Source organism: Vipera berus (assembly GCF_964194415.1).
Source record: "Vipera berus genome assembly, chromosome: 16".
Lineage (NCBI taxonomy): Eukaryota > Metazoa > Chordata > Lepidosauria > Squamata > Viperidae > Vipera > Vipera berus.
Genome location: NC_138219.1, coordinates 1,108,729 through 1,132,217, shown reverse-complemented (window position 1 = coordinate 1,132,217; position 23,489 = coordinate 1,108,729). Strand labels below are relative to the sequence as shown.

General features: G+C 53.4%; 1 protein-coding gene across 7 annotated transcripts in view; it reads left to right on the top strand.

The window, feature by feature from the left end:
* MEF2D (myocyte enhancer factor 2D) overlaps window positions 1-23,489 on the top strand; it is an 82,284-nt gene that overhangs the window by 41,796 nt on the left and 16,999 nt on the right. For 6 of the 7 annotated variants that reach the window (XM_081340342.1, XM_081340344.1, XM_081340343.1 and 3 more), the window contains exons 2-3: window positions 5,137-5,410; window positions 20,987-21,190. In XM_081340342.1, the coding sequence (XP_081196468.1) occupies window positions 5,357-5,410; window positions 20,987-21,190 (258 nt within the window). In that variant the 5' untranslated portion in view covers window positions 5,137-5,356. Of the gene's footprint in view, window positions 1-4,679; window positions 5,411-20,986; window positions 21,191-23,489 lie in introns of those variants that run through there. The other variant, XM_081340340.1, reaches the window with a different exon arrangement.

Genomic DNA, 23,489 nt, shown 5'->3' with positions numbered 1-23,489 from the left:
TCTTTGGGCTGATTTCCTTCCCCTTTGAGGCTTCTGCTGTAACCCTCTAATCTTTCTTTGCATCCTCAGGTTTTAGAAGCAGGAATTGTTGTGAAGTATAAGAGTGAAGGCTGTCGGGCCTGGTGCCCCCAAACACTGATGCTGGGCCTGCTCAGGCAACCACGTCTTCTCAGGCCCAGAAAAGGTGGCCTGACAGCTGTGAGCGTGGGGGCTGGTGAAGCCCCTCCCTCCCGGCCCTGCTGCTCGCTTTCCCGTCTGTTTGCTGCAAATGGCTGCCATCCCTGTCCTCTGTTTACCTAGTTAGCTTGCAAGCAGGGGGAAGGGGCTTGGGAAGGGGGAAAACCTCTAACTCTGTTGCATAGTAATAGTTGCCATGGAGACCATTCCCTCTGCATCCTGGCTGCCTGATGTTCCTCCTTTGGTCCTGTCTCTCCACAGATTTGAGAGAGAGGCTGGGGTGGGAGGGACACCTCCTGCCTGTCATAGAAGGATAGCTAGAAAAGGTGCCAGTCCTTGCTGCCAGCTGTCTCTTGAGGGCACCAGCAGGAGACAGCATCTAATGCCCCACGGGGTGGCCTTGGGCGCCAGTGGGACCACAAGGAAAAGGTCCTTCCCAGTTGCCACCCACTCCCCATCTGCCCTCCTCCTCCCCCCCCAGGCAGCTCCTTGCAAGCCCAGATCCTCCTTTGCAAACTAGGTCATGCTTTCTGCCTGTCTTCCCAAGCAGCGCCACGTGTGGAAGTGCCCAAGGATGCCCACCCTCTTTTCTGAAGAAGATCCCTGCACCCCACCGCCTGCCTTCCCTTCTGCCTGCCAACCGGTCCTGATGCATTTGTCTTCCTCTCCCAAGGAAATGTTCCTCTGGGCGCCCCTCTTCCTGAAGGCCCCTCGCTCTTCCACCCTTCTCTCGTCCTGGAGGCATCTCGGGGCCACTTCAGCGGGCCCTGGAGCTGACCTTGCGAGGCTGGGGTGCTCTGGGACCTGGCCTACGCTTAGCACGTGTGAAATGGCAGGCTCCCCAACCACATTCCAGCGTAGCCAAGCATTTCGTACAAGTGTGAGACAATTGTATCTTTCTCTTTAATATGAAAAGTGGATCACCGGCCTCATTTTTTGCAAGTAGTTTTTGAAAACGGAACATTTGAGGCTCAAATCCTTACTTGGCGCCAAAGTTCACCAAATGCTTAGGAGGAGGGTGGGGGGGCATCTCATCTCGGTTGCCTTTGCTTCTCGGGGTAGGAAGGCAGGACCCCTTCCTCAGTTGCAGCTGTGCAAGCAAGTGGAGGAAGCGCCCCCCCCCCGCTTCTTAAGCCAGTGGATTCTGCTTGTGGTAGGAAGTATCTAGGCCGCAGGCAGAGCAGACCCAGGAGGGTTGGTGAAAGAGGTAAAAGAGGTCAGAAGAGAGTGGGCAACCCTCAGCGCCTCAGCTCAAGAAAAGCTGCTGTTTCTCATGGTTCTGCATTGGCCAACGCAGCACTCGAATAGCGCACCCAGTTTAGGGCAGCATATTTGAGGAAAGATGTTGAGACGCTGGGGCAGGTCTGGAGGAGGGCAACCAAGAAATCAGGACTCTGGCGCATAAAATTTGCAAGAAGCGGATGGCGACGCTGTGGGGCTTTAGCTTCAGACGTCTCCAGGGCTGCCATGTAGGCGACAGGGCAGATTTGCCCAGAACTGTTCCAGAAGAGAAGACAAGGACGGTGGGTTGAAGTGCATCGAAGCAGATTCTGGCTGGACATCGAGAAAAGATCCCTTAGGCCAGTCAAGGGGAGCAGCTGCCCTGGGAGAGGTGGACTCTCCTTTCCTGCAGGCATTTCAGCAGAGGCGGGGGAGGGGGACACCTGTTGGGGAAGCTGCAGGGGCAGCCCCGGGGAGCAGGGGGATTCTGGTTTTGTGATATGGGACAGATATTGGTCAGGGGGACATTGTCCTGCTGCTGCATGTGGGCTGCTAAGGTCCTCGAGGGGTACGCCAGTTTGAAACGGCTGCCACATTGTGCTGAACCCCACTGCTCTTGCCGAAGGCAGTGTTGGCACACACCAGAGCAACATGTGGGCAGAGACACTGCTGCTGATGCCATCCTCCCTTAGGTCCAGATTGATGGGCTCTGGCCTTTGCTGGGGAGGGATCTTACATGGTGAGTGTAAGATAGGAGACGCAGCCACTGAGGAGCATGCGAATCTTGCCTGGCCTCCGTTGCTTCTTGGGCTTTTCAGAAGGGTGGTGTTGAAGGATGCAGTGGCCTCTTGCTGGCTCCCCAGGTGCAACTTTCGGCATTGGTTGGGTGCTGTGGAAGCGGGTGCAGCTCCTGGGGGGGACCTGCCTTGGATGCAGCTGGCAGCTCTTCTCGGAATCCTGGGCTGTGCAGGAACAGGAATCTCTGTTTCTTGAGAGCAATTGACACTCCCCACCTCCCTATTAATGGGATGCGGTGGCTCAGTGGGTTAGGATGCTGAGCCTGTCGATCAGAAGGTCGGCAGTTTGGCGGGTTGAATCCCGAGTGCCGCGTAACAGAGTGAGCGCCTGTTACTCGTCCCAGCTTCTGCCAACCTAGCAGTTGGAAAGCACATGAAAATGCAAGTAGAAAAATAGGGACCACTCCGGTGGGAAGGTAACAGCGTTCCGTGCGCCTTTGGCGTCTAGTCATGCCGGCCACATGACCACAGAAGACGTCCTCGGACAAGCGCTGGCTCTTCGGCTTTGAAACGGAGATGAGCACCGGCCCCTAGAGTCGGAAACGACTAGCACGCATGTGCCGGGGAACCTTTACCTTTACCTTTTACCTCCCTATTAAAGACTTTGGCTGCTGGATGAGGCTCTGCTCTCTTCAGGAGCCAATGCCGAAAAGGCCCCACTTCTTCCACTTGGGTTGGAGAGTCCCTTTTCCTGCTTCTGGATCACTGTGCCCCTCTTCTGGCAGGCTGGCTTTAAGACGGGGGCTCTGTTGGAAGCTCACACCTCCCGCAGCTGGCAGGTGGGCATCTCTGAGATAGGAGAAGGGCCCGGCCTGGCAGAACTCTTTCCAGCTGCCTCACCTTGCTTGCCCCACAGACTGCCAGCCATTCCCCAGCCAGCTGGGCACAAAAGCCCCTTGTGGCATCTGCTGAATGAAGTGGTGCTTTTTTTCCATGGTGCTTGTGATCTGTGGCTTGATTGTATCTTCACGCACACACAGCTCCCAGTCAGGGGCACCGAGGGGGCCTTCCCGGCTGGGAGGTTTATTCCAGCCCCTGTTTGGGGGATGTGGAGTACTTCTGTGAGTGGCACTCGCCTCCCAGAGCAGTTTGCCCTCAGTGGGCTTCAGATGGGCTGGGTGAGACACAGCAGGACAGTCCACGCTGCCCTGGGGTGTACAGAGGATTGTTCTGAATTCGGGACATGGAGGAGATGATGGCAGGTTCTGGGGCTCTCTTTGGCTTGTAACCAGCAGCTTGGATGCCACCAGAGATCCCGTCTCACTGCTGGGACCAGAAAGCACCTAAAGAGAAAAAAATGGTGGGCTGGTTGCGTTAGCTTTTTAGGAAGGGGGGGGGAAAGGACTAAATTGCCAGGTACAGTTGGGGGGGAGTTTCTTCTGGAATCCTCAGGGGTTCAAGGGGAGCCCAGCCCAACAGGCAAAGATCTACTGGGCAGCCCCACCCTTGTGGGCTTGGGGACAGCGAGGGATTGGACCCCCCGACCTCCCAGGCTCAAAGGGGGCTGCCTCTCTGGGCCTCTGGTTCTTTCAGAACGCCAAGCGCCCACGTGGCAAACGACTGTTTTGAAAGAATGACAAACCACGAATTGATGGTTGGTTGTGGCTCTTTTGTGCCTGCACAGGCCAGGTGTGTACAGTTTGCACTTCCTGTGCTGCTGTTCTGGGTTTAAGTGTTGTTAAGTGGAAACTTTCCTTCCACTTCCCTCTCCTCCTTTCTGGGGAGGGGAAAAGGGCTGGAGACGCCTGACCTTCCCCAGCGTCAGAGGCCTCTCTGTCCACCCGGGAACCATAGAATCCAACCCCCGCTCTCATCATTATATTCTGCTATTTCTTTTACTAAGTGGTAGTATCTGGTTGTACTCATTAACTATTAATTATTATTTTTGGCTTTTTAAAATTTTGCTGCTCATTGACCGAGCAAATATTATTGAGTGAGTGAGTGACTTAAAAAGTCATCAAGTCTAAACCCCTTCACTAGGCCGTCTCCAAGAGATTGTTATCTAGCCTCTGTTTGAAAACTGACCAGCCTTTAGTTATCCTTTTTTATTTTTGTCCGTAGGCACCTTTTTGTATTTCTGAACGTGTTTGTCGCACTGGGCTGACCTTGACTGATCTCAAAAAAATTGAGTGGGCTTTGAGTTTCTCTCAGTCTGAGAGAAACTCTCGGACTGAGACGTCAGACGAAAGCTCTGGAGGAAACACCAAGTCGTGGCTGACTTGATGCAGCCTCGGCCAAGTGAGAAGCTGTGGGGCTTCTTCTAGGCAGGGGACCCGGAGATTCTTCTCTCCTGCTCCTCCACGTTGCCTGGGGGAGGGGAGAGCCCCAGTTGCCTTCTGGAAAGGACAGGTGGGGAAGGGGCTGACTGGTGGGGCGTCGGGAAGTTGCCTTGCAGCCCAGCTGTAGAAAAATAATAGGCTGTGCAGGCAAGCCAGGTCACTGCGGAGGGGCTGCCTTTCCTGGACTTTAGGCGCAATGGGCTTCTGCTGTGCTGTCCTTGACCCAGAGCGGCTGTCCTTGACAGGAGGAGATCAGGGTGGAATTCTGGTATCTCTAGGGAGAATCAGAAGGAAAAGCAACTTCTGTTGAGAAGTAGCAATCGGAAATTGTTAGGGTCTGAATTGAGGGGTCCCCCAACATTTGCCTTTCCGCTTCCTGGGGTTTTGGGGGGAGGATTTTATCAGGAACCTGCTGCAAGATTGTCATGGCAAGGGGGAAAAGGAGGTGAACTGTGCCCACAGTGGTTTTCCGGTGTGTGTTTGTGTGTGTGTGTGTGTGTGTGTGTGTGTGTGTATGCCAGGATCCCCAGCTGATTTTAGAGGCATTCAAAGGGGAGAGAGATGCAGCTCATGCAGCCCCAGAATGATTGGCCCTACAGATCATTTCAAACCCAGCCAAGCCATGATTTTGACCCCGTCTCCTCCCTTCTGCTTCCTTGCAGGGCTCCTCCTGTCTTTTTTATGACTCCCCGTCTGGATTTATACCAAGTGGAATATCATGAACTGAAGAAATTTGCTCTTCTGTTTTTGCCTTCTTAATTTTTTTCTACTTTTTCCTTCTTTTTTAAGAAAGCTTTTTTTTGGATGATAATACTTTGAATTTTTTTCCTTTTTAAACTTTTTTTGAAATAAAAAAATAGAGGCACCTCATATCGTGAGAAGATGGGGAGGAAAAAGATCCAGATCCAGAGGATTACGGATGAAAGGAACCGACAGGTCAGTCGCGGGAAGTGGCTTTATTTGTCTGTGTCCTTAATTGATCCTGATTGATTCACGGAGGCCTCTGTCTTCTTGCTGGTACAGCAAGGAGATCAGAGCCAGGGAGATGCTTGGTGTTCCTGGCTGTGCCTGATGGGCCTCTGGTGGTCTGAGGCACCCAGAATATCATCCCTGGGGATGAGGGTGTGTCTCTGCATTTTAGGGTCACAAGGCTCTGGGATATGTAGGGCCAGGCCCCCTGAAGACTCATTTCCAGGGGCCTGGGCTCCTTTCTTGCTAATTGTGGGTCTGGCAGCTGCTTCCCAACCCTTATCCTGCTGCCTGGGACTTCAACATCCCTGGCTATCTTCTGGTCCTCGTTTGGTTGGTCATACAGTCTAGTGGTTAGACATCAGCCAGCAAGAACTCACCAGGGAAGGCAGCCTGGAAGCCTTTGAAGCCTTAAGTTCAGAGCTGATCTGGGGTGTCACTTTTCTTTTCACATAGTCATCCGTATGGGCAAATACATTGGAAAGTTTCAGTCTGGCAAAATGGACTTCAGAATCTTGTGGACAAAGTAAAGGTTTCTTTTCCGCTTTGCCAAGTGCTGGACCACTCAGTATGGTGATGCTCAAGGATATGGACTGGAAAGCCATTCCTGCTCTTTGCTCGTCTGGCTTGTAAACAGGGAACTTCAGGGTTTTCAGCTTCTTCCTCAACATTCCCGGGGATCCATCCATCCATCCAAATTTAGGATAAGGCCAGAGATCAAGGAACTAGTTTCCATTTTATGTCACCTGAGACTGCTTTATGTCATGACTAATACAAGCTGTTCTTTCCAACTTCATGTCTGACTTTATGAGGAACCCCCCAATTAAAAAAAAGATTACTGGATGAGACCTACTGAAACCAACAGTTAAACCAGCATTTCTGACGTTTTTTGGAATCTTTGGGTGGGGAAGATGATAGGGTGGTTCTAAACTTAGCTTCTCATATTTCTGCTTTGAAATAAATGAGGAAATTCTGGGCTTGCAGTTGTTGGGTTTCTAAGGATTCATGGATTTCTCTGGAGTGGGGAGGGGGATTAATCCTATACTGGTATTAAAGGGGAAACAGATTCCCAAGTTGACCTGGGAAGCTAAAACCATCACTTCCAAGCAAGCACTGACTTTCCTTCTTCTCCCTTGAAGCAACGCAGAGGATGATGGGAGAAGTATTGGAGAAGAGCTTCTTAGAAGGCTACGTCATGTGGTGAAGTTGGCAAAAGAGTTTTCTCTGCCTCTGTTACATCTTAGTGGTGGCTGTGTTTGTACAGTCCTAAACTTGAGTTAATCAACCTCCTTCTTGTGTTTGCATAACATGATATGGCCACCTAAGCTACATCCTTGCTTAACCTGGTGGTCCAGTTCATGTGAAGGAAAGGTTGGCTTCCCACAACCCCTCAAACCACAAATTATCTAACTACTCTCTGTTGACTTTAGTCCAGGAAGTTGTATGAACCCAGACATTGTTATCTAGTAGGCCTGTTTCAGATAATCAAGAGTTTTGAAGAAGGAAATGGTGGGCATTCCATGGACTTAAGGCAAAAGTGTAGGGTGCTTTATAAGCTTCATCCTGAATGATTTTAGGCATTATTTTCTTGACCCAATATGGAAGGGAGTTTGGCCACCCGTTCTCAAGAGGGGAACGGGGAGCAAACCCGACTGAACTTCTGCAGTTTGGAAGCCCCGTCAGCCATGGTGATCTTCTCTGGTGATCAACGCATTGTGTGGCAATGTTTCCACCGCAGCGTGGATGGTTATTTGAAGGATGCACTTACTGCTTTATTTGGGGAAGAAAATGGCATTATAGGGAGGCTTAGGGATCTCTCTGAAATCCTAACAAGAAGCTGTTTGTGATATTATTTGTGGATTAGGTAGAGAGGTCATAAATATGCTGTCTAAGAGTTGGCCTTCGTGGCAGAAAGAAGGGGGACACGAGAAGTTACCTAGAATTGTGTGTGGTGGAGAACGTGGATGGAGAGGTATTTTCTCCGGCTCTTACCACGACAGAAAAGGACAGAAAAGTGTGCATGCGTGCGTGCTCACACGCGTTGTCTTGTTGTGGAATCTGTTCCAACTCCCCCTTCTTGGGTGCGCCTTCCTCCGCCTTTGTCTGCCTTCCCTCAAGTGCCCCATCCTGGATCTCCCTCCCTCTTCCTCCCACTGCACCCGGCTGCCCTTGGAGCTGCCCCTCCCTGGCAGATGGCATCTGTCCCTCCCCAGGGGCTCTGCGGGCATTTGGCCCGTCCCTTCTGTCCATCCGCTGCTGCCCACTCCCCAGGGGGGCCGTTTACACCTGCCTCCCGGGCTGCAGCAGAGTCCTTCCCTGCCCTTCGGGGATCAGGATCTGAGAGTGACCCCCCACCCCCACCCCCCGAGTGGCAGATGGCCTGCTCCCTTGGTTCCCTCTGCTCCGGGTGACCTGCCAATCCTCTTAGGAGACCTGAAGAGCCTCCTTCAGCTGGCTGAGTCCACCCAGCGGGCGGCCGAAGGCGGGGAGTGGGCAGAGGCCCAGGGGGCTGGGTGGCACTGGGAGGGGGAGGGGCCCAGGCTTGGGATGGGGGCCACCAAAGGGGAATGCTGATGCAATCAGACACCCCCCCCTCGGGCTGCTTCCTGGCCGGTCCCCTGTGTCGCCACAGGGTGCTCAGAGAGGCTCCTGGGTGTCCATGTGGGATGTGCCCCCCTTTGCCTCCCCCCCTCCACTGCTCTGGAGGCGGCAGGACTCTGAAACGTCTTTCAGTCCTCTTGGACTCCTGAGGTGGCTGGTCTTGAATCCGAACAGAATCTTGAACCTTCCTCTCCCCGTTGTACCCCCAACTCCCGGCTTCCCGAACATCTGGAGGCCCATTTCAGTGGGCAGCTGAACTCCCAGGCAAAGCTGAGCTGGGGGGGCGGGGGGGCCTTTGAGAAGGGCCAGCTTCATGGATCATCACAGAGGAGGAGGCCGGTGCTGCTGCTGCCATGACTACGAGCACACACGGGTTGTTCCTTTGGGGTGGGGTGGGGGTAGAAAAAGGTGCCCCCCCAGTTACAGGAACTCCACTCTGCACACAGCCTGTGTTCCCCACGCAGAGCGTAATTGGTGGGAACGGGCTCTGCGGACGCCCAGAGGGTGAGAGGGCAAACTGAGGAAGAAATTGACACAGCTGCTCATCCATTTTAGGCCCTCACAAATCCTCTAAATAAACTTAAACAATAAGTTTAATCAGCTGGCTGCACATGTACCATATATGTTGTTTTTTATTTCTTTGACATCATCCGTAAGTGAAATCTCCTTCAAGCCAGCCTGGCTTCTGGTGATGCCATGGAGGCTTTCTGGGCAGAGTAATGGGAGTTTTTTGGCGCTGACTTTTTCTGAGTGCTTTTCAATTTCCTAATAGTCTCCATTCCAAATCCTGGCTGGTAAACTTTGGGATGAGGTTCCATCCCTTTATTCCTGGTGACATTTCCCTTCAGTTGACAGCAACCCTGCAATACAACTATGAAGTACTGGGGGGGGGGGGGGAAAGACTGTTACTTTGAGGAGAAATGCTACATTCATGTGCAAATGTGTGTGAATTTGAATAAATCAATCAAAAGTCGCATGACTGACTGAACATTCTTGATAATGTTTCTCAGCGTTCTGCAGTGATTTAGAGTAGGAGTGTGCAGAATATTTTGAATTTGAACCGTTTTATGTTCCAGTCCCAAATGTCAACCTTGAAAGGCCCCGTTGCTAGAGGGAAGCGGCTGCCTTTACTGTGGGGCGGGATGTCGCTACAGTTTGGGGGGTTGTTCTGAGGACATGCGGTACTTCCAAAATGATCGAAACGGGGGGGGGGGGGTTGGGGTTTCAGGATGAGATTCCTGCCTTCCTGGCTGCTCCCTTTGGGGTGGGGGGGACACCTCCTGGAGCGCGTAGCTGTCGGGAAGCTGGACCTAGGAGAAGGCTGGCTAAATCCAAGGGCCGCCACCGCTGGCTTGTCTAGGAGGGGCCCATTTCACACTAGGCAAAGGACCCAATCTGTTCAGGTCGTCCTTGGAAACAAAAAGGGTGGGCAGGTGCTGGTTTTCAAGAGGGAGACCCTCCAACCCACAGCTCCAGAGAGGTCTTTTCACCGGGGGGGGGGGCAGCAATTTCTGCACTTCCTGGTCCGCAGTGAATGATGGGGGGTGGTCTGTGAGGCAAGTGGGGAGAGAAAATATCCCAGTTATTCAAAGACTGAATCTTTCTTTTTTTTAAAGAGCAGAGGAAACTTGGCGAGGCCAAATAATAACTTTGCTCTGTTGGAAAGGAGTTGTTGGGTAGGAGAAACAAAATCCAAGGCTACCTGGGTGTGCACATACATCCCTGTGCATGCCATAGCAGTGGCTGCTCAGTGAATTTTGTGGAAGTGTTGCGGGGGGAGGGAGACACAGGAGCATTTGTGATTCCTCACCATGATGAAGGAGCAGTGTGGATTTGTGATTGTGGGTGAAGGAGGGCTATTAGCCCAGGATTGGGAGTGTGATTGAGAGGCAAACTCTGCCCACTGCCAGGAGTTCGATCCTGACCGGCTTAAAGTGGACTCATCCTTCCATCCTTCCCAGGTCAGTAAAATGAGGAGGGCGCCTAGGCTGATGTTTGTAAACCACTTAGAGCGGGCTGTAAAGTATTCTGAAACGGTACATGTAGCCCTCGCCTTAGGACCACGTTTGAGCCCAAAATTTATATTTCTAAGTGAGACATTTGTTAAGTGAGTTTTGCCCCATTTTGCAACCTTTCTTGGCACAGTCGTTAAGTGAATCACTGCAGCTGTTAAATTAGTAACACGGTTGTTAAGTGAATTGGGTTTCCCCATTGACTTTGCTTGCCCAAAGGTTACAAAAGACGGTCGCATGATCCCAAGACGCTGCGACCGTCATAAATATGAACCAGTTGTCAAACATCCTAATGGAAATCACATGACCACGGGGATGCTGCAGTGTTCAAAAGTGTGAAAAATGGTCATAAGTCACTTTTTCCAGTGCCGTTATAACTTTGAACGGTCACTGAATGAACTGTTGTAAAGTGGAGGACTGGCTGCGTATAAGTCCAAGTGCCCTCTGTGGGTCATCGGCCAAGGACCCGGCCTCCTTCACGATGATGTGTCACTGCTGGCTGAGCACTGAGCGGTGTGTGTGTGTGTCCTTGGAAAGGTGCCCAGCCAGGGTTCGGGTGCAGCACAGTTGCACTCCTAGAGCAGGGCAGGTGGGCGGCTTTGGTGGCTTTCAGACCTGCAGCTGCTCTGCAGAGAAATGGACATGAGACCCTTTGCAGGAAACTGGGACCCAGTGGATTTGCTGCGTCTGCTTTCCCCTAGCTGAGCTGCTGGATCCACCCCTGGCTGGCTTGGCAGTGCAGGGACAGCTCGGCTTATGGTCTCTGGGGACTTCAACCTGCCTTCCTGGGGGGGGGTCCCAATAATAATCGCAATTGCGGACTTGATGAAACGTGGCTGGTGATGGTCCCACACCAAGTCTAGCTTTTATCTTCTGGCAGAGGCAACATCTGGAATGAGGGAGGTTGCTATCAATGCCTCGTCCTAGGCAGATGTTTCCTCTTGCCTCCCGGTTCTCCCTGACTTGCTGGAAGGAGGAGGGTCCTGTTTGATAGGAGCGCCCCAAATGTTTGATGGAGCCGCAGAAGGAGCCTGGGGCTGTCCTCAAGGTCCCCCAACTGATCCCCTGTGCTGCTTGGAATCAGTGGGTGGGTCACAAGGTGCTTAGGTGGATTCTTGCTGCTTACTGGTCCCAGAGATCCCCCCATTTGGGGAGGAGCTCCAGGGCTTGAAATGTCGGAAGAGATATCCAGAGTCCGTAAAGATTACTCCCTCGGTGGCAGGAAGAGCAGCAAAATGCATTTCTCCATCTTGTGCTATCTTCAGGCTGCCGGCCAGCAGCTTTGGCTGAGGTGACCTGGTTTCTCCTGGGAAGCCCCTGCAAGGCTGCTGCAGATCCGCTCTGAGCTGGATTATCTGGACCCTCTCTGATGATCTGTGGCAGGGAGGGGGTCTCTCCTCAGAGCTGCCCACCCTGGGATCCTGGGGCGGAGGTGAGGAATGGGAGGGCCAGTGCCCCGCCGAAGGCTCCTCCCTCCTCCAGGGCCTTTTGGGTGGGGGTGAGAGAGAGGCCCAGAGCCTCCCTCCGTCTCCCTCCTCCTTTAATGCCCCCTGAAGCTGCCGGGTGAGGTTTCGTGAGGTTTCGTTTGTGGGTGGAGGCCTTTCCCCCTGCCGCAGCTGGTCTGAAGGCAGCCATGCCGGGAGCGACAGAGGCCCCTGGGTCTGCTCGCAGGGACCTTCTGGGGGAAATTCAGGCAGCTGATAGCCCTTCCCAGTCCTGGAGGCTACAGGACTGCCTCTTCCCGCGTTTCTCCCCCTTCTCCTGGGTTGCTCAGGCCCCTTTCGGGCCCCTTTCTCGGCACCCCCGCCCTTGGGAGCAGGTCCCCGGGAGGCTGGGGCAGCTCTGGCAATCTCGGCTCCTGATGGGGCCTGGGAAGCCCTGGGGCTCTTTCCCTGCGCCGGAGGTGAGTGTGGGGGGGGGGTTGTCACCCCAAGCCTCAGCTTATGCAGGACGCTTAGCTTGGATCACAGTTTGATCACTCCGTTGTTTTATTGTTCAGTTTGGGTGGTCTTTTGCTGGTTGCTTTATTCAGCGCCCAGAATAATGTATTTGCAGTAGAGGTTCAGTTATTAAATGAGTAAATCTTTGCAGGGTTCCTGGGAAAAGCAGGGAAGATGCTTGGCGGGCTGGGATGTTCTGAGGAGCCCCGAACGAATAGAGGTTCCCCCCTGAATTAGGGCCTTGGCAGTCGGCCCCTTTCCCTCTCCCCTGTCAGCTGGGGGAGTGGGGTTCTGTGCCCCCCCCCCCGGCTGCGAGTGTTGGATGTCAGGGGTGCATCTGCTCCGTGCAGGCGGTCAGCTGCCTCACAGGGCCAGGGGAGACGGCCTGCAGGTTGCTCTCCTGGTAGATCTCTCTGCTCACCGCAGAACAGGGGGGTGTGGTGGATCCACTGGGCAACTCTGAGCCCACTTTGGAGGGTGCAGCCCTGCCAGCGGGATGCCCTGGGAGGGCAGCTCCTAGAGATGATGGCAGGCACAGCCTGGCTTTAGTGGGCGTCTTGGCAAGATTAGCATCTAATCCTATCTTCACCCAGAGAGGGCTGAGCTGCAGCAGGCCCTCCCCGCTGGCATCCCCCCCCGAACGGACACCTTGGGGGAGCGAGCGGGCAGCCGCTGGGCGGGGGGTGGCTCTGTCTCACTGGGGCGGGAGAGGCCCACCGCTTTCACCCCGATGACACTTGCAGGAGGCTCAGAGCAGAGGTCCTGGCAGCAGAGCTGCCTGTGGTCAGCCTTGGAAAGTGCCGCACCTGGGCACCCCCAAAAGGCAGCGGGAGCCTGTGCCAGGCTGGCAGCCTCCAGCCAAGAGCTTATGTCCCAGAGGAAGAGGATTTGATGGCCCTCTTAGACTTAAAAGGTTAATGCCGCCAGATGAGGAACTAAACCTGGCTTAAAGGGCAAGCAGAGGGAGAGGTTTTGCCGCCTGCCTGGCGGGATGCCGGCTCAGCTCCCGGCAGGGTCCAGGGGTCTCGTTTTGCGAAGACCCCACAGGGGACCCTCAGCAAAGTCAAAACTAGCCCAGCTGACCTGGAGGAACGATTCCCTATGAAGCGAAAGGCAGAGGAGCAGGAAGCTCCCTCGGAGCTGGGTTCAAATTCCCTCCCAGCTGAGCTGCAAGACTGGTTGGCTGTTCCTGGAATCCACGAATGACTGAACCAGACCGCATGAGGCCCTGCTCTTCTCCCCAGACCCTCCGGGGCCCACGTCCCAGGGATGGCAAGAGGAGGAGGGCAGGTGCCTCCCTGGCTCGCCCATGACTTTAGTGTGACCTTCCTTTATTGGGAAACGAAAAGTGGCTGCAAATACGTAAATAAGGACAGGAGGAGGCCAGACGCTCGTCGCTGGAATCCCATCGTTTTTCAGCTACGTTATTTGTCCTCCTTTTGATCGGTTGATTGTGGCCTTGCAACACCTTGTGCCTTAACGTCACATTCCTCTGCCCGGTCATGCCATTGTCTCCCAGACAATTGTGCAAAGCAGAAAAAAAATGATGCATTCTGAAGCATGGAATGTTCTGTAGCAAAATAATATACGAATGCAACATGTTTGGCTATTCAGTACGCTCACGCTGCCTGCAGAAGGCCATTCCTACCTGTCTGTCTTGTTCTGTAATTCCTGCCCTGGCTGGATCTAGTGGGTCTCTTCTGCCAGCCCACCTACCGTGGGCTGCTCCTGACCCTGAAGACGAGGCCGCTCCTGTCTGTCCAGCCAGCTCTTCAGACATGCACAGAATCTCCAGCCTGAAGAGACGGATGGATGCTTTCCCCAAGGGCAATTGGGGGTTGATCAGAATCGTAGACTCTTAGGGCTGGAAGGAGCCTCCTTTTTGCCGTCTTCAATCAGAATACAGGTGGAAGGGACCTTGGAGGTCTTCTAGTCCAACCCCCTGCTCAAGCAGGAGTCCCTATACCATTCCAGACAAGTGGCTGTCCAGTCTCTTCTTTAAAACCTCCAGGGACGGAGCACCCACAACTTCTGGAGGCAAAGCTGTTCCATTCGATAATTTCTCTCTTTGATCAGTTTCCATCTATTTTTTTGTCCTGCCCTTTGGTACTTTGAAAAATAAGTTGACCCCCCCTCTTCTTTGTGGCAGCCCCTCAAATACTGGAAGACTGTTATCATGTCTGCCCTAGTCCTTCTTTTCTCTAGACTGGCCAAATCCAAATCCTGCAACCGTTCTTCATATGTTTTAACCCCCAGGCCTTGGATCATCTTAGTTGCTCTTCTTTGCACTGTTCCCAAAGTCTCAACATCTATTTTGTAGCGTGGTGACCGAAACTGGATCCAGGATTCCAGGTGTGGCCTCACTAAGGCTTCGTAAAGTGGCACTAATACTTGACGTGATTTTGATTCTATGCCTTTGATTATACAACCAAGGATTGTATTACTTTTTTGGCTGCTGCCGCACACAGCTGGCTCGTGTTTAAGTGATCATCCGCTAGGACTTCAAGGTCTCTCTCACAGTTACAGACACCTTCCCCCCCCCCCCAGTTTTTGCTGTGAAGTTTTGACCAGCCAGGCTGCCGGTAGTTTGCTGATGCTGCCGAGATGCAATTTCCTGGGGCCCGGCAGCCTTCAGGGTCTGAGGAGCACCCAATGCTGAGTGACATGTCAGATTGCTTTCTTCGGTCATGCTCTAAAGGAGCTTGTTGACAGTGTTTAGAGGAGTTTGGGGGCCTCCCTGTAGACCTGGGGTCTCCACCTGTGCAACGTTTGTTTGTCTGCTAAGGAGCAATTGCTTTTGATAGGATGCAGCCTCTTTCCATGGGGGAAAATGGGCTTCTGGCTTGTGCAGGCGCTGCCTGGAGGCGCTGCCTGGCTGGCATGGCAAGGGCCTGAAGGAGATGCCAAGGCTTTTCCCAGCAGAAAAAGAGGCAATTTGCTCAAATACGGGGAAGGGGTAGAACGGGTGGCAGAGGGCCTGGAGAGAGGAAGGAAGCTGACTTTCCTCTCTGCCCCTTCTTCAGATTTCCCCTCGCCAGACCTCCCAGGGGGGCCTCCTTTGAATCTGACCCCTTCTCACCCACATCTGCAGTGGGGGGCGGAGGGTGCCTGGTGCACGGCAGCCCGAAAACCCTGCACATAAGCAGGCCCAGGCTGATGAAAACAGGAAGGCGGCTGTTTCTATGCCTTCTGCCACCGGCTGCTTCGGAGGAGGCTTTATCTCCTGGCTTCAGTCCTGCAGGAACCGGTGCTGCCCCTTTGGGCCCCCCAGGCTGCCTGGCCCACTCTGGGCTGCAGAGAGCTCTGCCCCTTTGCCTCCTTTGCCCAGGCAATGGGGGGGGGGAGTGGATGAAAAGTATCTTGCTGCAAACATCTGTGCCTCCACATTATGTTTGCGGTGGGTTTTTCCCTTCACAGCATCTGTGCACACATTTGTTTATTATTTGTTTGTTTACGGCGGTTCGTTCATGGTTCAGTTGCAAATGGCTCTGAGTGGCTTTAAGCAAGCAATGGAAATGTTAAGATGGAAGCACTATCCCCCGGTGGCCGGCAGCGTCCGCTGCTGGTGAGGATTCCCTTCTGCAGAGTCGTCATGTTTCCAGAGGGGAGGGGTCCTGGATATTTGGGGCCGGCTGTTCCACGGAGGAGGCCACCACTGAGAAGGCCCCGCAGAAGTCCCTCTCTTGGTAGGGGACCATTCAAGGATCCCCTCGTCCTGAACTGAAAGGAAGGCTCCAAAAAGAACAGCCAGCATCTTGAATGGCACCCGGGAGCTGATTTGGCTGATCTAGGGAAGTCACGACTCCCTGGGTTGCTGCAAGTTCATGCCAGATGAAGCTTCCAGATGTCATTGAGTTTGGCCCTGTCCAGCATCAGGCAGGGACAAGCTTGCTGCAGCCTCACCCTCCTTCTGTCATTCGGCCTTCAAGTCTACTTGGGGGCAGAGAATGGCCCGAAGAGAGGAATTATCCTCCCTTGAAATAAGAGCCAGTCGTGCGGCAGTTTCAAGGCTGGGGGGCCACTGGCAGCATCTCTCTCCCTCGGCCCGAGAGGCTCTGGGGCGAAACGGTCCGCAAGAGCAGCCGAGGGACATCACCACGTCCCTCTGACCAGGCAGGCCTTGTGCCCTAATGCTGGCCGTACGAAACCCACCGATCCGTGGCAGGTACAGATCTTGTCCATTGAGCAGCCAAGGGAAGCTGACGGACGACAGGCACGAAGACGAGGCCAGAGAGCTGCCCTTGGGGGCGACAGCTTTATTGCGCCTCCCGCAAGAGGGATCTAACGGGCGGGCACCCCAAGGTCAGCCAAGGGCAAGCCCCGCAGCTGAAACAGACCACGGATCGGGGAGGGGGCCCTGTCTCACCTGGCAAACTCCTGTCCTCCTGTCCTCGGCTGCAGACCCCAGCCCGGGGGGGGGGGGGAAACAGCTAGACGGGTCGCTCTCAGACTTTGAAATGTAGCTTTAATGTGACCTTTTTAAATCCCTGGGGAGTGGCAACAGAAGCAGACTCGGGCTCTGTCTTGAATGCTGGGTGCCTTTGCTCAGGAGGGTGTAGGGGACTCCTTTCTCCCTTCCCCAGAGGGGCTCACACGGACAGCAGCCTCCTCTGGGTTTTCTGGGTAGGGGTCTCCTTGACCTGCGCCCAGCCCTCTTCTTCTCCCTCTGCCGCTGGGTCCCTGAGGACCAGCCACGCCTGGGAGGGAAGGGCTGACGGGCCTGGTTTTCTCCTCTGCGACTGGAGGGGCCCTGCTGAGCAAGGCCCTGTTCTCCCCTCCCAGAGGCCGAAGCCAGAGGAGTGTGCCGAGGGGGGGGGCGTGTGGGCCCTCCCAGAAGATGAGGGGGGAGCACTTATGCTCCCCCTGTTCTGGGAACGAGGGGCTGCCCCACGGGTATCCAGAGTCGGAAGGCTCCATCCCGATGAGAAGGCCGCTTCCTGGCAATTGGGAACCTGGCATTTCCTGGGCGAAGGACATTTTTCTCCCGTTTTCCACAAAACCCTCTTTCCGGCGTGCAGCTTCAGGACATGCAGAGAGGCTGCCTGGAACACAAAGCAGGGCAAGGCTTCCCTGGCTTGAGAAGAGGGTATCTAAGGGTCTTGGGTGCTGGGTTCAGATTCAGCGGAGGGTGCTCCTATTGTAACCCCTGCTAGGAAAGCTGGACTCCGGCTGGGCTGGGCATTGGCTTGCTTGACTTTGCCAAGGCTCTGGAGAGAAGCCCGTCTGTCTTCCTCTCCCCCATCCCCCCATCCCCTGCCCAGGATTTGGGAGGTCAGCGTAATCCTGCCCTTCAGTCCACCCCTGGTTGCAGCACGCCCTTGCCACCCCTGTGGGGATGGGGGGGGGGCTCAGCAGCCTTGCCCTGGGACGGCAGGCCGGAGAAGGGAAGTGGCTGCCTGCCGCTGACCTCCGAGCACTCTTGCCCACCGCTGCTGCCGCCACGGAGCCTGGCCACGTGACTGCCCAGCAGAGGAAGGACTGAAGCTGATCCCGCTTCCAGGGGAGTGGGGGAGGCACGGCGGTGTGTCCTTCATCACTCCGGTGCGGTGCGTGGAAAGGCGATTAGGACTCGATCTTGTTAACCGCTTTGGAGCCTCTGCTGGCCATGGAGACATGTCTCCCTCCCACCCCTCTGCTCCAAGGCTGCCTCCCTTGAGCTGGTGAGCCATGTAGCTCCTCAGCTGGTGGGCAAATGAAAGCTGAATTCAGGAGAGTCCCGTGGGTGCAATTGACCATTGTCGGCTGGGCCTGGTTCTTGCCACAGACCGGCCTCGTGACGGTGCCTGTTAGGATGGTTTAGAAGGCCTCCTTAGAGCCAGATCAAGAGCCGAGGAAGTCTGCTGAGATTCCTGCTGGGAGGAGGGCCCCAGCATGGGGGAACTGCAGCCATCAGGGTTGGGTTGCTGTGTGGAAAGACGATGGTTGGTCCCCTCTGTCCCCCACTGCTTCTATTGTGTCCCGCTTAGGAAAATGACTCCTGAAAAGCATCCTAAACAAAGCACAAAGAAAACAGCCACTGTGAAGCTCTAGAAACAAGCTTTCGGTAGGCTTTCGTTTGCCATTATTTCTTTGGTTGTGGTTTAGCCTCTGATGTTGGGTTGCTAGTTCTGGATCGCAAATCTCTGGAGGGCCACTAGATGCCAGCAAAGGTTTTTCTGTATTGCTCTGGTGCCTTCTGGTGGCATCTTTGGATTCAGGCAATGTGCAAACCTCAGGAACCCCATCAGTGGTGGTTAGTTCTGACTGCATAGTGCATGTTCAGCTTCTTAAAAAACTCTGAAAATTAAGAAGAGTGGTTTCCAGAACACAAACTTGTTTTAGAGAAGAAATCCAAAAGAGGGTGGCCATTTAATTAATGATATGAAGCAAAAATTTCACAGAAGTAAAGAAAGAATATTCAGTCTTTCTTAATTGTTTTCCTCAGCCTTTGACTTCATAGAATAGAATAGAATAGAATAGAATAGAATAGAATAGAATAGAATAGAATAGAATAGAATAGAATAGAATAGAATAGAATAGAATAGAATAGAATAGAATAGAATAGAATAGGACCTTGGAGGCCTTCTAGTCCAGCCCCAGTGACTGTGCCGTTTGAAAGCCCCCTATCCTTTGGTGTGCTTTTTAGGATGAGGAGGATCCCTTGGTTACTGTGGTGCTCCTCTAGATCTTGTCTTCTGTTCTGAGAAGAGTCGGGAAAGAGTGTTTCCCTTCTCCATCATTCCCCCCCCCAACCTGCAATCCGAGCATTTGGCTGAAAAGGGGTCAACCAGGCAACCTCCATAAGCTCTAAAATGCTTTGCTCAAGCATGAAAGCCGGCTCTGTTGTGATGGGCAGTCACACTCGCTGGCAGGACAGGTCAGGCTGGCTGAGACGTGACTTCTGGGGATGATGTGGGCAGGGCTGACCCCGAAGCCCTCCGTGAGAGAAAAGGCTTTTGCTTTTTAAAAAGCAAGGGCAGAAGCTCGGAGCCAGGCTGGGAAGAGAAGTGGGGCTTATTCCATCTCTCCAGAAGCCTCGGAATTAATTGCCACAAATCATCGCCAGGGATCTGGAGGAAAAGCCCAGGATTAGTTGAGACAGAGGGAACTTTTTTTAAGGACTTTTGTATTTATTCTCTTTGTACAAATCCAGTAACTGTACATTTTATGCAACTTGGATCTCTTGCTGACAGAGTTGTTCTTAAGCACAGAGGCCAGCATCATCCTATAATCTGCCTTCTTTCCTCATAATTAAATACCGTTTTTTTCTGCCAGATCCTTTTAAGTGATCATCTAAGATTTGAACACATTTTCGTTTTTATTGCCTTTACCACTAAATGTTTGGAATGTCACTTAAAGCTAAAAAAAGATTCTGTCTCTTCTTTTTTTAAAACAAAATGATTTCATTTACCTCTTATGAGAACGTCCTAACTCTTGAAGGACAGATTGATTCTACCAGGGCTACACGGCCAGGGATGGTTATAGAATTTATTTCATTTTATTTATTTATTTTATTTATTTAATTAGATTTCTATACCGCCCTATTCCTGAAGGACTCAGGGCCTTTCCCCCCCTTTTGCCAAAAAAAGTAGCCCAAGTTGCGGGATCGTTGTCCCATATCAGAGTTAGGGGTAGCACCCCAGATTGATGTCCCCTGGAAGAGAAGCAGTGACAGCCACTGAATCTACACCGGGGGGCGGGCTAATGTGCCCCCCCCAAGAGATTTGCAGTTCTTCAGTTTGGGTTCTAAAGCCTTTCCTGGACACTGATGTCTTCCTTCAAGGGCAGGAACCGCAGCAGTTTCCTTCCAGAGGGGAAAGGGGGGGGGATTTTATACCCTAACCTTAAAGCAGGAGCCTTTAATGTTGGAGCTTCTTTCCCCATTGCCCACTTGCCCAAAGGAGGTGAAACCAGTTAGTTTATCCACAGCAAAAAGGAACAAAGGGACTTCCAGAAAAAACCCAGAAAAAGGTAGATTTTTTTTTAATCCCATTTATATCCCGCCCTTCTCCGAAGACTCAGGGCGGCTTACAATCTAAGAAGCACAAATCAATGTGCTTAGCAATAGCCTTCATTCTATGTATATGCCTGCTTATTAGGGCTTTCACACACACACCAGCGGCATTATTACAAAGTCAACTTATTGCCCCCAACAATCTGGGTCCTCATTTTACCTACCTGGGAAGGATGGAAGGCTGAGTCAACCTGGAGTCTGGTGGGATGCGAACCTGCACTAATTGCAGGCAGCTGGTGTTACTTAAGGAGGCATTAGCCCACTGCTCCACCAAGGAACCTCAACTGAAATTTTCTAGTGCAATCCTCCTGAAACCTGCTTCCCACCTGCTCTTTCATCTGCAGATAAGAAGTTGGGCTGACAGGTCAGAGATGCTCCGCATTTTATTTCTTTATTATCCAACAGCTTCCCTCTTTTTCCTTAACATACATTTTGTGTGCACAAAAAATTGCCAACTGAAGCTAAAACCTGCCTTAATGGCTGGAGGGGGGGGCTGAAGTCTGTACAGGAGGCCTCAACCAGCGGGGGGTGGGGGAGCCATGAGGCTTCTGCTCTCCTCCGAGTTTCGGCTTTTCCTGCTTGCTTTACTTCTGGGGGGGGGGGAGTCTCTCTGCACAGGGCTGGGCACACACAGGATGGTTTTGACACGGGACACAGTCAAGGTCCTTCTGTGCGATGCTTCACCAGCAGGCCTCAGCGTTGTACAACAAGGAAGCTTAGTCGAGGCAGTGTAGGTCCTGCATAACGCAGATCCTCATCGTTTTTCAGCGCACCCCGAGGCAGCCTCCATCTTGAGAGGCTCTCCTGAGAAGCCCCACGCAGAAAGGGGTGTCGGGGCCGAGGCGGAGAATTTAGCTCCACTCCCAGATTATCTCCTGATTCTGGCTCCCCAACCCTGGGGCGGGGGAGGGGGGGATCTGGATGGCTTCGGGCTTGGGGCGGATCCTCCGGGCTGCCATCTCCCTGCGCTGATGCTGCTCGCTCTCTGCTGCTGCAGGTGACCTTCACCAAGCGGAAGTTTGGGCTGATGAAAAAGGCCTACGAGCTGAGCGTCCTCTGCGACTGCGAGATCGCCCTGATCATCTTCAACCACTCGAACAAGCTCTTCCAGTATGCCAGCACAGACATGGACAAGGTGCTGCTGAAGTACACCGAGTACAACGAGCCCCACGAGAGCCGGACCAACGCAGACATCATCGAGGTGCCGTGCCCCGTCCTTGCCCAGGAAGGGGGGGTGTCCCGCTGGTGGGCTAATCCTCCATGCCGGCCTGCAGAGCCACCTGCCCAGCCATGCAGGAGACTGGCTGGAGAGCCTTGCTTAGTTCAGTGGATGTGAGCCATGCCGGGCAGAGTTTTAGCCTTGCTCCATGGCCATTGAGCCGTGCCCAGTATTCTTAGGAGCAAACCTAATCAGGCTTGCACAGATTCAGCTGCGCTACCTTGCACCGGCTCCATTCAGCCCACAACATGTCAGCCCCAAAGGACACAACCTTCAGCAGTGGCTCCAGTGTGGCGTGATTTTTCCTGGGATAGGGAGGGAGCTTAGTCAAGGGGCTGGGACCGTGGTCAGCTTAGGGCCGCCACTGTGGCCACGCAGAGTGTGGATCCTGCATGCTCAGGAGGGCTGGCCAGAGGTCAGCGAGAGAGTCCTGGGATGGAGCCGGTTGGCCTCTGGGCTTTCGGAGGACCGGTCCAGCCCTCCAACCCTCTCTGTGCCCGAACGGCTTCCCAAAGAGGGACCAAGTGAGACGCCGCTGCTGCCAATTCTTTGTCACCTTTCAATGAAAACTTGCCCGTGGGTGGCTCTCTCTGTGCTTGGCAGGATCTAGACAAATGAATGGTTTGGCTGGGTAATTATTGACATTACAAGTGAGCAGAAATTAAGGCACACAAAACCTTTAGTCATTCAATTTATCTGCTCAAGATGGGAGAGAATAGGAAGGGGGAGGGAGAGGAATCATTCTGCAGGGAGGTTTTGTGCCAGGTGCACACTTAGGCCCTCACTTGCACTCCCTCATTCACATGTATGCGCGCGCACACACACACACACACACACACACACACACACACACGTCACTGCAAGTGGAATAAAATATAAAGAGGTCTAGAATTTGAGAATCACTTCCCATTTGAGGAGCTGTTTAGAAACGTCTGCCCTTTGTTGATTGCCTTTCAAAGTCCACCCTGGGGCTAGGAGGGCTGGAGGGAGAGTCTGACCTGGCTTCTCCCTTTTCTGCACCAGGCTGCCCATCACCTTCCAGGCCTCCCCACAAAACGGGTCTCCTGCAGGGCTGCTGAAGACCCTGCCAGCTGGGGCGTGTGAGGCTTTGGAGGGGTCCTTGGGGGTCTTTGCCGGGGTCTAGGTGAGTGAGGTCACACGTGGGCTTCTCCCCTTGCACCCAGCTCCATTGGCAGTGCCCTGATTGGCCATCCAGGAGAATCCTCGGCTGTCCTGTCCCACCAGCCCCAGGCAGCCTTAAGCCAGGGCATCGACTGTGGCAAGGAAACAAGAATTGCTCCCCTCGTTTCCCCTAAAGCCTCAGGTTGGTCAAAGGCGCGTTTCCAGGTGGTCTGGTTCTCTGCCATTTAAGGAAACGTGGAAGGTGCCCAGGAGCTGCTATGATAAGCTCCTCTCACTGAAAAGCCCCCCTCTTGGCCCTCCCCTGCACGGCCCCCGGCTTCTCTCCAGCTCAAGGGCCACCCTGGGCTGGTTTGGCACTTGACTCAAAGCTGCCAGGAAAGTCATTTGGGGCAGAGGAGAAGCAAAATGGGTTAATCCAGGTAAGGCCGACACCCTGGGGCCAGGAAACCAACTGATCCGAGGGAAGGATTAGGATTGTCCTAGATAGGGCGGCCTTCCCTGGGGTCCCTGCCAATCTGTGTGTGTGTGTGTGTGTGTGTGTGTGTGTGTGTGTGTGTGTGTGTGTCTGCCACTTTTCCTGCTGGCATCATGGTCCCCGCCTTCCAGAAGGGCAGTCTCCATACAGAAGGTGCCTCCTTTCCGAATCCAAATGGAAATGCTATCCTATCCTTGGGAGCATTTTTCTTCCAAATTTCTTTAACGACCTTGAGTATTTTGAATAATTTGAACTTTGAATATTTTTTGACCAACCTTGAATATTTTCTCGCTTAACATGACAGTTACGTTGGGGACAATGTACAAAGGAGAGCTGGGTCATTGTGGCTGGCAGAACAATCCCCACATCCGTGGGTGCCGTGGACCCAGAGCTGAGTGATGGACGGGGCTTCTTGCCTGAAATTTGTGCACTCTGTGCACTCTCCCATGTGCTGCCCTTGAGCCAGACTTTCCTCATTCTGCAGATGTTTCTCTCCTTTTCCTTGCCCTGCTGCACAGCTTTCATTTTCTCCCTGAAAAATTCCATTCTCCATGTTTCCGCCCACACTTCTAGCCCAGTCTGTTTCAACTTCCCCCCTCCTTTTCTGAATCTTAGCGCCCCCCCCTCATCTGGCAGGGGTCTGCAGTCCCTCTCCCAAAGGCC